The following is a 16550-nucleotide window of genomic DNA, read 5'->3' on the forward strand; positions in this document are numbered from 1 at the left end:
AAAACATCCTTGAGGTGATGCAATGGAAAAGGAATTAACTAAATGTGGCTCTGAGATCATGCTATCCCTTTGAGTCCACAACATACAGAGCTGTCATCTTAGGGATCTAATTTTAGTTCCATGTGACATTAAAAATAACATTGCAGCAGTAAAAATAAGCCCAGCCTACAACATATAATTGGTTATAGTTTATATATAAGAAATGTAAACTATGGTATGAAGGGAAAGTCTTTTTCTGGCTCAGTGCTCATACTCTCACCTGTGAAACACAGACACTGTGTCTGAAATAGAGTCAGCACCGCAGATTTAATAACTGTAAGTGAATGTGTATGTTTCATATATGATGCAGCTACTGCTTCATTTTGACATATTTTATAATATTTAGGTTCACAGACTTCACCTATATCCCTTTGATATACTAGAAGTGCAAAGCAAGCCTCATTGGCCCCCTAGTGGCTCAACCTTTCTCAGCTCAAGGTCTTTTGTTAATATGGGAACATTTACACATTTCATTTTACCCATGACCACTAACCCACTTCATCATATCATGATTTATCATGCCGGTGAGTTAACGCCAAAAAAATGATGCCATATCTTATCATTATCGCAACTTACACATTTCCATTAAAAACGGATTAATTAAACAGATTCACCCATAAACACATAAACAGAGAAGTAAGTCAGACTAAAACAGAAAGCAGAGAGACTCAGTCGTATGAGTGACAGAAAGCTGGAAAGGGAAGGTTAGAGGAGGCCACTGCCACTAATGGTGAATGGTTCACATTCCCTTTAGGGGGCACCAGTAGGGCCAGCGTGCCCACATGACAGCACCTGATCAGGGCTGCTAGTAGGGGCAGCGAGTGGTCCTGTTTCTGGAGGATGAGGGTGGCAAGGCATCATAATCAGGGTTGGCTGATACAGCACAGTGATCACAGTGATCCCATCTTGGTCCCATGTGGCAATTAAAATATTATTAAAGGTCTAAAGATAGGTACAGCCCAACCCCCATACGCACCAGAATATATAGACAATCTGTCACATATGCATTGGAGTGTCTGGAGACCCAGCATTGACCTATACAGGTACCTACCAATCACCATTTTACATTAAAAAGTTTATATCACCACCTCCAAACTTTTTATTTCCTTTTTAATTCCCACCCTTAAAGTTGTCCCATCCAGCAGTCTTGCTCAGATACCTCCTTGGCTCCTCGGTTGGCTGCCAGCGGGGTGGTAGTTTAATTCGGTGCCCTGCCTCGCACACTCCAGTTCTGGGTGTAAGAGGTTCCCTGCTGGGGTACAAGGCAGTCCAAGTGCTGACAACCTCGCTGAACTCCGGAAGACTAAGCTATATAAAAATTATTTTATTATGAAAGCATCACTAGTTTAATCTGGTCAGTCAGCTGAAAAGAATGAAGTGTCTTCTTCCATTACCCATACAGAGGGTTATATGCTTTTCCCCTGCTCTATGTGATATGAAACCTGTGACCAGTTTGTAACCATCCAATCTTAGACCTAAAGTGAAATGATTGCTTATCTCCTAATAGCTCTCTGATATTTCATGTCCTCTTTGGGCAGTTGTTGTTGTAACACTATGTTCTTGGTGGTGGGAGATAGAGAACATGCTCTTGGGTCAGTATGCAAGTCTCTCTGGGCTTCACATTCTCAGACACCAGCTGGTGAGAGATGTATTCAGGCTTTTGCCGACCAACATGGCCTTGCTTCGCTTCCTTTCTTGGACAAGCCAATCTTTGTCCCAGTCAGCAGCATTCCTACCCTTCAGAGCCTCTCCTCACTCTGAATGCAGCTAAAACACACACACACACACACACACACAGCCACTAGAGAGATGTTGCAACTGGGCCCAATGCTTTCAATCACTTCACACCTTGGCCTTATTGCGGGGAACACAAGGAGGTTTTATGGCATAATCTGCACTGCACTGTCAAGATTCCAGATGGAATGGAAAAGCTGGAGAGCATTCCATCTTCCCAATGTTTAAATTGCTGGAATTAACAAACAGGATCATGGTTGAGCTCCAAGAAACAAAAGCCAACTAAAACCACAGTGACACAAGGATGGAAGATTGTTTTCCTCCAAAAAGTTAGGGTATTCAGTTGTTAGAACTTTTTTTTTTCCAATCTCTATGCAAGTACAAGAAAATACAAATGAAGACAGCTGTAATAAATTGAAATTTATATGCAGGGTGGTTCTCCATTTTACAACGTGTGGATGACAGAAGATGCTCAAGTGCAGTTTATTAGTCCAAAAGGAACCCTAAATTGGCTGGGTCATACTGGGGGGAAGCATAAAAGACAAAAAAAAATATCCTCATGGTAATAAAACAGTTCAGACAAATGACTAAATTCGAGAGTGGAACACAAAAAGGTTTCTTTTTTCATTGAGTATACAGAGACAGAAAAAAAAAATCAATATTCTTCTCTCTAAGAGCTGATGTGCACATGCTCAAACTCACACACATATACAGTCCTCAGTTGACATTTGTGCGTATGTTTATTTTCTTGTTTAGCCAACGTAAAATAATGTACCCTTGTGATTTTAATTCATACACACTCTGTCTGGACAGACAGACAGACACCATCACAACCTCCATTGCTGAATATTGTCCTTCATACACTGGGGGAAGGGTTCCAGCCATGTCTTTGATGACTGTCCCTGTCAAATAGAGTAGAGTTCTATGACATTAAGCCTGAAATGGTCTGGTCTTAGTAGGTGGTCTTGTGAGCTATGTTCAGACCATTCAGCGACATGACCAAAACAATTCAGGTGGTGTGTTAAAAGCTCATAACAGTAGTTTATTGCTGCATAGCAAGGAAAAGTGATGTACACTCACTGAGTTCTCACACATCAAACAAACACAACCCAGAAGAATTTCAAGTATGTTATGTAATTCTGACAGAATACTCCATATCCTGAGATTCTGAATAGAACATAGCTGCTTCTCCCGTTCCAGTTAACTGCTGCAAATTATCACCTCAACTGACGTACTGCAAAACTTTCAACACTGAGGCAAACTATGCTGGCAGCCAATTCATACTGTCAGTTAGCATACTCAGGTACACAAACGAGTCGCTTCCAGGAGGGAGTCAGTCCTCATGGGGTTTTAGGGGCTGCGTTGCTGACATCCTGTGGCTCAGCCTCTGATGTTGCAGTGTTAGGGCCACCCTCTTCTTTCTTCTCCATGGATAAGAAGTCGTGAATGGCGTCCTCTATATGTGGCCGGAAGATGTGGTTCAGTTTAGGATCCACTACCTGTGTGATAATCCTGTCCACCCCAGATTCCAGCATGCCTGATCTGTTCAGAACACACGAGCCAGAATGAGCTTGGTCAACCACATACAGAATGACTCGCAATTACTGAAAATCTTCCATTGTACTAGACACTCACTGCACAACTGTCTGCCTTAAACCATTTCGCACTTGGTTTTTGTTGATTGAAGGGTTCCAATCCTGAGTGCTCAGATGATTGGACACAAAGTTGTCCACTTTCTGGCGTAAATTCTGATAGGCTGGCTGAAGAGGGATAACAATGACAGAGTGAAACAAAAGAGGCTGTCACTCTTTGAGGGAAAGTGAGGCTAGCATTAGTACTCAGCCCAGTGCAAACACCACTGCAATTTCCTTCAGACAATCCCCGATTATGTTATCACCCATTCACTACGCATCCACCATCAAATCACTAGCCGTAGTCAAAGTACACATACATACTTTATCAGCAATCGGTGTTCTCCTGCTCTTTGCTAGCTGAACATACACTGGATAACTATGGTCTAACAAACGGACCCTGAGATGTTTAATCAGATGGGGTATAGAACAGAGAGGTGCGAATCAGTAGTAGAGCAGTAGGTATAACTTTGGCTAGTTGATAGCATGGGCTACGTAAGGTAGCACATGATCCTGTCCAGCAAGTGTCTTTTATACGTCAGGAAGCTGTTATAATCTTAAAACGTGAAGTTAGTTTGCATTGTAGAAACGGTCAAAAACTCACTTTTGTATCAACATCACCAATACAGTCTCGTCTGAACTCATCGAAGAGGCCTCGGTTTTTCAGATGCTCAACAATCATGTTTATAAGCTGTGGGTCTCCGGGCGGAAGATTGGCCGCACTGCTACTGGTACTCTCTGCCATATCTTAAACCGATTTGTTGCAATGTAAACAGATATGGGTAGATATTCAATCCATCTATGACTTTAAATAAATATTGATGAAAAGAAGTCTCTGAATATGTTTTTTTTTTACTTAGCCTCCAGTAAGATACACCTCTGGTGTTGTCAATGTGAGTCGCCCCAGCACAATGCACTGAAATGCGCACGGTCAAAGAAGAGGTGGCTTCTGGGATATGTGGTATTTTACCAGTAACAATTGTATTGTCGCACCACTATGAGGTTGAAGTAGGTAATTCATATCCGTAGATAGATGCATATCTCATTTGTTGTTCTGGGGCTTTTACTTGCGCATTTCAGGCTCTTTTATGCGGCTTTGTGTGAACACTGAACCAATTAACCCCCTCACCGCCTACGCCATCTTGCCAGTCCCAGTTACAGTTTAATTTACTGGGAATGTGGAAGTTATTGGCGTATGTATGTACATGTACACTGTATGCCCACTGCTACTAATCACCTGGAAGTGAGCATATGTCTTGTCTGACGCTGATGCTGTTCACCTGTGGAGGCCTAGTTATTGCAAAGAAGGCACTACAATATGTAGCTAATTGTGCAAAGAAAATAGAGAACGTAACTTGACGTTCTTTCGCTGATAGCCAGCTACAGCAAAATGCAAAAATTATTATTTTATGGTAGGATTTTAATTAATTCACTGCCACACGGTAGAAATGAAACTACTGTTCTGCCGTGACTGGATCCTGCTGTAATAAGATCCAAACACGCTGATGTCATTTTTGAGTCAGATGAAAGAAATGAAAGTGAAAGTTATGTGCTTCTGAAACATTGGTGAATTGACATGGCGTCTAGCGCTCACGGTGAGTGAACAGTTTGTTCAAAATAATAATCATAATCTTAATAATACAAGTTGTGTTACTTTAGTGCACTTATTACACTGCAATTCTAAGTGAATTATCACTGAAAAACATATCCTAGACATAATGACTGAGCTTCGGGCTTGTGTAGGTCACAGGGCTTTACCTTATACTTAAAAGGACAGGGTGTGTTTTAAAGTTCCAAAATTACACATATTTAATCCTGAAGGATCAGTAAAATAATGTAGCCTATATTTTTGTACATTTTCCAAGGCAAGAACAGACCACACAAACTTACAGCAAGAGGCATTGGAAATATGTTTAAAGAAAGGGGGGAGAGTAAAGTGTAACTACCATTAAGAATAGAATAGAATAGAAAAGCCTTTATTGTCATTGTATTTGTAATGAGTGTTAATAACTCTTATTAATGGAATGACAAATGTCCACACTGAGCGTTATCTTAACGTAGCTGTCAACTCTCGTTCATACAACCACCGCGAACGTCACGCAAGTATCACGTGATGACGTATCAACATATTCTTAATGTGATCATTGCATGACAGTATTCTCATACAACGAAATTGGAGTGCTGCTCCTGTTGGTGTGACGAGGGACAACATATAACACAACAACAAAATATAACACAACAATAGTACAACTAGCTAAAAACAATACAAATAGCTTAAAATATATATATATATATATATACTGTATATATATATTATATATGTATATCAAGAGTTCAACAAAGTGCGGTGGTATAGATTAAAGCACTTTCCTGAGGAACAATACACCTAACAAATACAGTAACAGTACGTACTTCTCTGAGGTGCTTTACAATAAAAACAGTAACAATTTTGGTATTTATAATAGGGTATATTTTAGCCCTAAACCACCCATTGCTTACATAATTCTGAATCCATATGCAAACATATCTGTCCATTATATGCTGGTGTTTGTGGTTGGTTGATACCGCTTAACTCTGCGCAGATGAACCGGTGGCAGATGCCAGTGGCGTCAAGGATGACAATGAGAGCTGGTCAGGCCAGTCCAGCTTATCCTTTAGCAACTCAGATGACCAGTCAGGGGACGATTCAGATGACCAGTCAGGGGACGTTTTAGATTCCCAGCAGGGAGCGTCTGGAGGCCAAAGAGACCACAAGGTCAGTCAAGTCACCTTTTTTGCAGACTTTACAATTTTGTTTTACTGGTACAGTTGCTAATAGATAACACAGATGACCAAAGCTGTTGTTGACGTAAGAGTATGTAGTATAAATGAAATGGTAACATTGCTGTGTGTTGTCTCAGCAGGTTCCTTGCAGGTTCTACAATGATAAAGGCTGTCAAAAAGGTAACAGCTGTCCCAACCTGCACGTGTGCAAGTTCTCCTGGAAAGGTTCCTGTCGCAATGGTCACAGTTGTCGCCTGAAGCACATTGTCGACTCAGATTCAGATGATTTAGGAGCAGGAGGACGTGGCAGGGGCAGAAGAAGGAATCCTGAAGAGAGGACCAGACGGATTGAGAGGAGGCCTCGAAGGAGATCACCGTCCAGTGGTAAGAGCATTCCCTTGTCAGTCAAATTAGGTAATTCAAAGGATACTATAAACATACTTGTCTGGGATGAACAGATTTCAATGTGAACACAAAGGATTAAAGCCACAGTTGAGAAATGCACATGACTCATGAAGAGTGGCTCCGGTCCTGTGCTGCTTATGCCAAATTATGGAAAATGTAAAGAGAGCAGAGAGAGAGAAAGTGTGTGTTGGAGTATGTGTGAAAAGACACCATGGAACCTGCTGCATACCTGTCAAGTCTCACGTTTCAACATTTCTCATGTCTCACATATGTGACACTGACTCTCAAGGATCTCACTAAATCTTTGGGATTTTCACTCCCAATAGCATTGAATAATAATTTCAAGTCCATTAGACTGCTGTGCTGTGCAAGTGGGACACTGCCATGTCTGCACTGTGCGGCTCACTACATGTGTAGCAGTTTTAGGCTACTAGTCAATGAGGTTTCAATATGCAACATCACTGAGCAACTACTTATCTCGAGGCAAACCAGAGTTATTAACGAAATGCATCGCAAATGTAACAATATGCTTACACGTGTTGTCTTTTGTGTGAGTGTCTGGGCGGTGATGATGGCTAATGGATTTTTACGGTTTCAATCACTGACTTCACGGATTTCAGCCATGTTGACTTTGCCGTGGTGTGTTGCAGAGAGTGATATTTAGCCATGTTGACTTTGCCGTGGTGTGTTGCAGAAAGTGATATTTAGCCATGTTGACATTGCCGTGGTGTGTTGCAGAGAGTGATCTGGAGGAGGATGGACTGCAGGGGCCGTACAGGTGGCAGCTAGACTGTGGCCATGGCTGGAAGGACATCGCAAACGATCACATTCTTGAGGCCCAGTACTCCAGACCTTGTACAAAAGGCATCAACCTATACAACACTGCCAAAGGGTGAGTCTCCAATGTATGGTGACGTGAGAACGGCGAAACATCTGTTGGTTCAGCAAAAGACAGATTTTTTTCGTTTGCTTATTATTTATGGTGTACTTTCCCAAGAGCTCTATTCTTTTTGCTCCTTATGCAGGGTCATCTCCATAGACTTTAAAAATATACGGGTCCTGAACAAAACTAATCTGAGGGTGCGACGCCGCGGATCTCAGCAAACTAAATGGCTCTGGCATTACAGGGGAGATAATCGGTGGTACCAATATGGAGAAAAGGTTTGTTACAGTGGTGGGAACTGGGTAGTCTTTTGCACGTACGGAGCAGGGGGAATTTTTGTCATGGTTTCACACTTGTCTTGATTTTTGTTAAATTGAATAGCGCAAATCTACAGTGTTTCCTCACTAACATGAGGGGGCATATGTATACTGGTGTTTCTTCCAGGACTCAAAGGGAAATCAACATACAGTCAATAGTTCTGTGTTGGAGACAGAGTACCAGAAAAACAAAAATGGGTCACATCAGTTCAGCGTGGGATCAGACACCTATGAGATCAGATTCAAAGGTTTGTACTCTCTCCTCAACTGTATTTCACCACATAGCCAAAAAATGACAAGACTGCTGAATGGTGCCTGGTTTATACTTTAGAATCAACATCAAAGCTAAATGATCATCCCTAGTAATAGCTTTTGGTTTTATGATTGGTTTTATGGAAGCGTGTGTCTCTTCATGAATGTGTACGTGTGTGTGTGTGTGTGTATATATTGTGTTTGTGTGTGGTTTAACTTCAGACATGTGCCAGAAAAAACTGCCTACTGGACACAAGCGAAAGATCACGCGACGTCCTTTGTACGAAAGTCCTCAAAGCCATGGAGCGTGAGTGATATTACTGGGTTTTTTTTTTCATATTAAAAAACAATGCAAACAGAGGATCATTTTAACAAACAAATAATGTTAATCCCATTCTCTCTGGAGCTAGGCTGACCCCGGGACTGAGGGCAATGAGAATCGCCAGGCCACCCAGAGACCCAAGATGGCAGTTTAGGGGGAAGAGCAGTCAGTGGTATGATTTCAAAAACAGGGTAAGGCTTCAGCTCAGCAGAGAACACAGTGCAACCCCAGACATCTGAGCAGGGTATTCAGGCCTGAATTAAAGAAACCGACTGACTAACTGACTGAATAGTGGCTTAAACACTGTGCATTACGGTGTTTGTTCTTTAGATGGGAAAAGATGGATGTAGAGAGAAGAATAGACAAACATAGCACTAATACTTTGCCACATGAGTGAAAATTATTTGAGAATCCATGCAGGCAGAGTGTCTGCCTTATTTCCTCTGTACAACACTAAGGCACAGTTAAGATGTCGTGTCAATGAAAAATGCTGCCAGTCCTGTTTATGAAATGTGTTCTCTCATATGCTCAGGTTGGAACTGATACAGAATGCTCCATAACCTCTGCTGACATTGAAGCCGCGTACCAGCAAAACCCTCAGGGTACCATGACCTTTATTGTCAGTGGACAGCCTTACAAGATAGACTTCTCCAGTAAGTCCCCCACAAACACAATTCTTTTACCCATGTTCTACCCATGGGTCTATAACCCATGTTCTACTCATGGGTCTATAACCCATGTTCTACCCATGGGTCTATAACCCATATTCTACCCATGGGTCTATAACCTTTCTTTGGGGGCAATCTGGTTGCAATAGGTGATAATGGGCACTAGTGTAGCCTATTACCTGTTTTATTGTGCCCGCCCCAACTCCTGATTTGATTTGGGGGATAATATTTAAATAGCAGTAACCATGCAGTCATATTCAATAGGAAATCATCAAACATTCTTTAAGATGTGATAACAACACATAGCATAATCCTGTTCTGCAACATTCCTTAGGCAGGCTTTGGGAACACCCCAGACACATAGCTTCTTACATAGTTGGTTGGTATTTTCAGCTAAATAAAACAAAGCGAACATAACACAAATAATACAATTATTATGAAGTAGACAAAGTTAACATTGTTTGGATATTGAGTATGTGTTTAATATGGTTTACTCTGTTTTACAAAAACGTTTTTATGACGTTTTTCTTTTTTTCCTCTCACAGACATGACTCAGACCAACATGACCACAAATATGACTCGCAAGATCCAGCGAGTCTAGACATCTGATGGATTATGCATTGTTGCTTTCTAATACTCAACTGTACCGCCTAAAGAACAACAATGTGAATGTTTTTATCAGGGACGTGCACAGGAGGGGGCTTAGGTTGCTCGGGCAACTGCCCGTTTGCCCTCCTCGACTGAAGTTGCCCCTCTAAAGGAAATATATATATATTTTAAATAGTATTACGGCTGCAGAACTTCATGTTGGCCTAGATAAAATAATCGCGGAATAAGCGCCCAGGGGACGGGGGCGTGGCGGCGGCGGTTAGTGAGAGTTTCAAGTGATATAGGCAAAATATGCGTCCAGGGGACGGGGGCGTGGCGGCGGCGGTGCCAAAAAGAACGTGTTGCCCCTTTTTTCCAGGGCAGAGCAACTGCCCTTCAAAATTCCTGTGCACGTCCCTGGTTTTTATCACCTTTTATGTCAGGATATGAAAAGTAAAAAGAATATGAAATTTATGGGGCGATTGTGTGGGTATAGGTAGGTTAAAGAATAATGTTCAGTGAGGATATTAAATGTCTATGCAATTTGAATGAAATACGTGATAAATATATAGCCTATTTTGGGATTCAGAATCATGGAATTTATGTTTATATTTAAAAGATACAATTCTTTCTTTGAAGACTGTAGAACAACATTGCGTTTATCTGCTTTTCAAGACATATTTATGTACTTTGACAGATACTTATGTATGTCTATACAATCAAAATGTTGCTGTAAGTTTTGGGGAACTGGTTTGAGGTCCTTGTAGGAATGGTCACTATAATAACTGATAAATGATATAGCTTATGTAGCCTAATACTTTCTGTTGTTACTGTTCTGTTCATCTTCACCTGTGTGGAATGGTAGTCTATGGGAAATTCAGTTCCAGCATTGTACCTGCAGGGGGAGCCTTGCAGACACTGCCTTGCAGACACTGCCTTGCCAACACTGCCTTGCCAACACTGCCTTGCCTTCCTTGAGCAGAAAAGCCATATAAAGTGAATTAAAGCAAGTTGATGTTTTGTGTATGATGCTGCTTGTGTTCCTGTACCTCATCTGGTCGGGCAACAACACCAAGAACATGGATTTAATAATCTGATAAAAAAAAGTGTATCTGTACTGTATGTTGCTTTGCATAAAAGTGTCTGTATACATTTTAGTCTGTCACAAGCATTTATTTAACACTGGGTTACCTGTTATCTTTGGACTACATTCAGTTTCAGTCTGTTTTAGTGACCTTCTTTTAACCTTGTCTAATCTTTTTTTCTATGACTGATTTTCAATTTCACCTTTCTGTCTGTTTTGGCATGGAGGAGTTTGCATCAGATGTGTAGCATACCATTTACCATGCCTGTGGTACCCTTCACCTTGATTCAACCCGCGGAGGGATCCATAATCCCTGGACAAATTAAAGACAGTGTGCCATTTCATTACAGTGTGGTTCTATGGTGAAAAATATTGATGTTTTTCACATACTGTTCTATATCACTTGATTCCTGGCCTTTGTCTCAGCCACTCCAAATGGCTGGAGCTTGGCCTATTAGCATTTAGATGATCATTGTAAGCTAGGCCCTTCCTCTATGCCCAAACTAGGCCTTTCCTATCACTGTGCATGCATACACCTTCACACCTATCATGTTAGGATCAAACTCCCCTCAAGTGGACCTATTGCTCACGCTCCTTCCTCCCACGGAAGAGACACATTTACATCAAATACACCAACATCAGAGACCTCCGCACATGAATTCAAACACTGCGAGGTGATATATTTGGATTCCCCTCATCCAAGTTATCTCTTCCTGCCAAAAGGTCCAGAGAATAATTTTGAAGAACACCAGTGTCTGTACAACATCAACATTTCTCAACAAAAAAAGCATATGATAACAAAGTAACATAACCAAACGCAATTCCAGACTGCTGGCTAGTCAGCTAGTCAACTAATCAGCTAGGTAGGTCATATCTTTGAGGGTGGAAGTAATAACTAATTGATAAAAATGGAGGTGATGGAAATGCATGTGAATTGTAAAATAGAGGGGTAAAAATGAAAGTGACATGAAAAATAGAATGATCATTTATCAAGTAATTAATTTAAAGCCGATAGCGTGATATGATGCAAACAGCCATATTTCCTCATTTTCATTTATCATTTATTATTTAAGGAAAGTGGCCTCAAGGGGGAGAAGTAACAACAATTAATTGATAAAAATGGAGGTGATGGAAATGCACGTGAATTGAAAAAAATAGAAGGGTACAAATGTATGTGAAATGAAAAATGAGTGATAAATGGTCAACTCATTTGCTAAACTAAAATATTTTTTTTATTTTAAACAGTGTTGCTCTGGTAATCAACTCAACTGACATTTATCATTTCTGTCATTGCCATTTATTGTTTACAGCAAGCAATTTTTGTTACTTCCATTTCTGCCCACTGACTCACTGATCAGGTTTTTGGCTCTTGTCTTGCAGGCCTGCCTGCTCGTGAGCTTAGACATAGATGATAGAAGTAAAGAGATATTTGCATCCTATGCCTGAATCGTTGTTGGTAAAGGTAAAATGTGTTGGAGTATATACAAATATAAGTTACCCAGAGCTCGTTTATGGATCAATAATATAGGCCTAATAATATATAAAGCAGAAGAATAAAAGTTAAAATCCTTCAGATGATTTAGTAAATATGTTAATCAAATAATTTAGCTTTGTGGGACTAAATGAAAGAGCTTTAAAGGTACACTGTGTAGTTTTTAATGGCATCTAGTGGTGAGATTGCTTAATTGCAACCAGCTGAATACCCCTCCTTTTATAAGTGTGTGTGAATGCCTACAGTGGCCATCAAATTCCATTACAATGCAAAAAGCCCTATCTCGAGCTAGTGTTTTGGTTTGTCCATTCTGGGCTACTGTAGAAACATGGTGGTGCAACATTCCAGACTCTGTGTCAATTTGAAGTTAAGCCACAGCAAACTCTCTTCTTGCTGGCTACTTTTACATCTGCATCCCTAAAAAAAGATGGTAATATTAAAATTCGGGTCTCAGGCAGGTCACAGTGTATATGTGTATGTTTGAGTGTTATACTTTGTTATATGAAAATTACCTTTTACCTGAGAATTCGGTCTGTTTGTTGGATTGTTTGTAATTTTGCTATAGTCAACTTTGTTCCATTTTCACTACTGTAATACCATAAAATGTTCATAATTTGATTTGCTTTGATTTTATTTGGACATGATGTTTAAGCTTTGAGAAATAGTGTGGACACACAAAGGTTAGCCTAATATGTGTACATTATATATTATAATGAAAATAACACCGGCATCCACCAGGGCTGTGTACTGAGCCCCCTCCTTGATGCTCCTCCTTCACACATGACTGCCAACCCATCCACAACTCTAAAACTATTGTTTAGATTATTATCATAGATTTTAGGACTACCAAGAAGACCACACACAGACCTGTCCACATCAACACAGAAGCTGAGGAGCGAGTCCCCAGCGTCAGGTTTCAGGGAGTCACCATCAGAGGACCTCTCCTGGGCTAACAACACCTCCGCAGTGGTGGGTGAGGCATAGCAACGCCCTTCTTTTCTGAGGAGACTAAGGAGAGCCAACCTCCTCCAAAAGCTGCTTGTCAACTTAATGTGAACAAATGACAGCAATGTGGAACTTACTATTCAGTGAGGCAAACCTGATGGGAAGATGCTACTGAAAAAGCCCTAATCAACATCTGGCAGGATCTTTGGGATAGGGGAAGAGTAAAGGGAAAGACAATAACACAAAAAAGTAGGCCCATGCATAGATCAGTCGAGATTAGATGTCAACCTTCAGAGGATTAAAGAACATCCAGCTCGATCATGTTTTCATAGTGCTTGCTGTTAGACAGACAGACAGACAAATAGGTGGATAGAGTCCGTACTTTATTAATACCCATATTATTTTAATCATTTGATTTTGTCATTGCTTTGCTTCAAAAAGGATTTCATACCATTAAGGAACTAGATGCTGGAACAGAGTTCTACATTGTCTTTGACTTATGTGGATGTTTTTGACTTAAGCAGCTAACAAATTTAGCTGTGGTTTCATGACTAGCGAAATATCACCAGGTCCTTTTATTAGGTAAGTCAGTGAGAACCACTGAGGAAGTCGGGGCAGAAGCAGTACAAATGCAGTTACATGTATTACCATGCTGAATCATTTATTAGCACTTAGACCAGTGTATTAATGGAGCAGGCAATGTTGATACATTTCCCAGTTGCTGTTGATTGACATTTGTGAAGTCTGTTAATACAATTAATATTCATTTTAATAATTAAATTAATATGTTGGTCTCTGCTGGGTATCAGTCACTTGGAAATTAAGTTTATTGAATTTTAAAATGTCTTACTATTAAAAAAGAAAATGGAAAGTAACAGGCTATTGAAAAGGCCTATTATTAAAATAATAATCAATGTGGTTTCATGAATTATTTCAAATGTAATAGTACAGTCAATTCACTTAATTATGCATAGATTTAGTCCTTTCATTATACATGAAGTAGGCCTGCAATCATGTCCTTTCTTTCATGGACAGTTTTTGACATTTTGACATGTGGCCACCAGATGGTGCTATACCTCACCACAGTGAGCATCATTACAAGATGTGCACCACGGCATGAATATCTTCCCCAACACAATGCAATGTCCCTAACACAACTCTCCTTGCCACTGACAGGTTCCACAAAAAAATCCGATATTTTACAAAAACACTGCCACCTTTTGAATCAGTGGAGCACCCTTGCCATTGGATTATTTACTTGCTTGCCTGAATCAGATGTTTTTAAGCAAAATGCTTTAGAAAGGGTCAAGACGTTTAAAGATCTAAACAGGGTAGATACACCCTCAATTGACTATTCAATCCTTATATCATCAGTTGATGATGACTATATATACTGAGCCACAACAGTGGCCTCTCACACAGCTCTCGTTTAAATCAGTGCTCGTGTTCCTCTCAAGGCTGCTGCTAAATTATATTGATGATGTCACTGCGTACCCAGCAAACAATGATTAAGGTCCGCCACGCAGAGTGCTCTTTTAAAAATAAACCCAGTTGCCTGCAAAACTCATTTGCATCGCTGAATGAACATACAAGTCTCTCAGTTGCCAAGGGAACATTCTAGAGTTTATTCAGGCTCCAGCAGCCTGCCACTTGAAGCTTCACACTGCTCCTCATGGTCCACGCCGAGGTTATTGCCATGTAAATACATCCCTATTTAGAAGAATAATGTACATGTACAAAATATACATATCTCCCATTTACACTGTGAAATACAAAACAGTAGATTAGAGTGTTTAAAAAAATATATATTTCTCATTTACACTGAAAGATATGAGGCACTTATATTATATTATATTCAGTTCACCCCGTTGAGATTACTAGATTGTCTTCAAGGAAAGTCAGGATGAAAATTATGCATCAATATGTTTTGTCTGGTTCATGTTGAGCTAATGCTTTTGGATATAATTTGTGCTGTTGCCATGTTGTCATGTAGTCCCATAACCCCAGTCACCCTATAAGACAAGTAGATCATGTCTTGATCATGTAATTAGTCTTTGACTGTGTCAAAGCAGCATTCCGAGCAGGGATGCCACCTGGGATATCGGTCAGTTCTTTTCTCAAGATCACAACCACTCACTAATTAACTTATCACTGTGATGCTAACAAATATGCCCTCTGTCTCTTTCCAGCAAAATATTTGATTAGGGGCTTGGTCAATTATAGTCAAACCCTCGTGATGAGGGTTCTGAAGATGGAGCTTCTATTGTAAAATCAGACCTAACATGACACAGGTCCTGACAACTGCTCCATTCTGATCAGTGTAGAGAGCCTTTGGATTGAATCCTAAACTTAAATAATTTGTGCAGATGCCTTGCATTGTTAGCATTACGACAAAAGATCTTGGTTTCCATGGTTTCCATCAAAGCTTGGACATCCAGAGAAAAAGAAGCAGTTCCTCAGTCCTTACAAACACGAGCACAAACTGACTCTCTCATTTGCGTATACAAATTTCTGAAATGAGCTTCCTGTCCTGTTTTCTTTTTTCCTGTTTTTTTCTTTACATAGTATTTACATCTGTCTGTATGTAGAAAACACAACTGGTCTAATTATTATTTTCCATTTCAAGCCCCCACTCACTGTTATCTCGGCATCATAAATGGCTAAATGTGTACTGAGTTAAATGATACATTAAATATGTTTAAATATTAATATACACAGTTACTATGTTCATGGAGAAAGTACATGTGTAAAATATTTATGATACAGAGAAAAAATAATGTAACAGCAGAGAAAACCGGTTGCTGTAAAGTATAGTGAATTGTGGTATGTTGCAGTAAATATATATATACACATCAATTTAGAAAATGACATAATTATTGTAGCCAATACCGATGACAGAATAAAGCAAAGCTAACAAATAGCAACCAAGATGACAACATAAAAACCTGAACGTGTTTTGTGGCTCACTATTATGAATCCTGCATTAAAACGTGTCCTCCTTATTGTTGGCCTGCGATTCATTCGAGTTCAGTTGTATCCTACTGACTAAAAGTACATTCAGTCTTAGTGTAGTGGAGGTAGTGGAGGCAATAAAGGGCAGAGTAACCCAGCTCACTCTTGAAATACTGAAAATGAAGGCATCAAAAGGCCCAGGCAATTTATCCTTGCAGATGGCAGACTTGAGATTGTGGCTGCTAGCCCCATGTACATAAGAATCCCCGTCCTCTGGTCTCTTCTCTCCCTGAGGAAAGGGACTCTCTAATTACCTCGAGTAGCCGTTGCCTCATCCTGGTCTCTGTGCGCCTCCAGAGGAACCTACACCCACAAGAGGGGGTGCCTTTTTCTTCCCCTGTGTTTGAGCAGATTTATATAGTCATTGATCCACCATTAATATTCATTACACACACACACACACACACACACACAC

The 16550-nt window shown here is 40.2% G+C and overlaps 2 protein-coding genes and 1 long non-coding RNA gene across 4 annotated transcripts in view; 1 reads left to right on the forward strand and 2 right to left on the reverse strand.

Moving 5' to 3' along the window:
• Positions 1-2178: 2178 nt before the first annotated feature.
• On the reverse strand, positions 2179-4350 carry bod1 (biorientation of chromosomes in cell division 1). Its single transcript, XM_031571756.2, has 4 exons — positions 4261-4350; positions 4009-4151; positions 3409-3533; positions 2179-3315 (listed from the first exon to the last, which is right to left on the reverse strand). Exons 2-4 carry the CDS (start codon positions 4147-4149, stop codon positions 3114-3116), a joined length of 468 nt encoding a protein of 155 aa, XP_031427616.1. The 5' UTR covers positions 4150-4151; positions 4261-4350; the 3' UTR covers positions 2179-3113.
• Positions 4351-4931: 581 nt separating this feature from the next.
• si:ch211-244b2.4 (uncharacterized protein LOC541512 homolog) lies at positions 4932-9790 on the forward strand. 2 transcript variants are annotated; one of them, XM_031572806.2, is made up of 10 exons: positions 4932-4999; positions 5987-6159; positions 6305-6551; positions 7311-7464; positions 7598-7733; positions 7900-8020; positions 8247-8331; positions 8435-8537; positions 8879-8999; positions 9560-9790. In XM_031572806.2, the coding sequence occupies exons 1-10, from the start codon at positions 4981-4983 to the stop codon at positions 9613-9615; spliced, it is 1215 nt and encodes a 404-aa protein (XP_031428666.1). In that variant the 5' UTR covers positions 4932-4980; the 3' UTR covers positions 9616-9790. The 2 variants fall into 2 exon arrangements, with proteins under 2 accessions (XP_031428666.1, XP_012693214.2); XM_012837760.3 differs by having other exon boundaries at positions 6308-6551; positions 9560-9789.
• A 4937-nt stretch (positions 9791-14727) lies between these two features.
• The window catches only part of LOC116221590, a 2233-nt gene continuing 410 nt past the window's right edge, over positions 14728-16550 (reverse strand). The window contains exon 2 of the long non-coding RNA XR_004164195.2: positions 14728-16472. This is a non-coding gene — a long non-coding RNA (uncharacterized LOC116221590). The remainder of the gene's footprint in view (positions 16473-16550) is intronic.

This window comes from Clupea harengus, chromosome 8, assembly GCF_900700415.2.
Source record: "Clupea harengus chromosome 8, Ch_v2.0.2, whole genome shotgun sequence".
Taxonomy (NCBI): domain Eukaryota; kingdom Metazoa; phylum Chordata; class Actinopteri; order Clupeiformes; family Clupeidae; genus Clupea; species Clupea harengus.

Excerpts from the sequence above, each read along its gene's own strand:
- bod1 (XM_031571756.2), bottom strand. The coding sequence starts at position 4,149 with ATGGCAGAGAGTACCAGTAGCAGTGCGGCCAATCTTCCGCCCGGAGAC. Across the intron at positions 3,534-4,008 it reads TTGGTGATGTTGATACAAAA|CCAGCCTATCAGAATTTACG; the intron begins GTGAGTTTTTGA and ends ATCCCTCTTCAG. Across the intron at positions 3,316-3,408 it reads TTAAGGCAGACAGTTGTGCA|ATCAGGCATGCTGGAATCTG; the intron begins GTGAGTGTCTAG and ends TGTTCTGAACAG.
- si:ch211-244b2.4 (XM_031572806.2), top strand. Across the intron at positions 8,021-8,246 it reads CTATGAGATCAGATTCAAAG|ACATGTGCCAGAAAAAACTG; the intron begins GTTTGTACTCTC and ends GTTTAACTTCAG. Across the intron at positions 8,332-8,434 it reads AGTCCTCAAAGCCATGGAGC|GCTGACCCCGGGACTGAGGG; the intron begins GTGAGTGATATT and ends CTCTGGAGCTAG.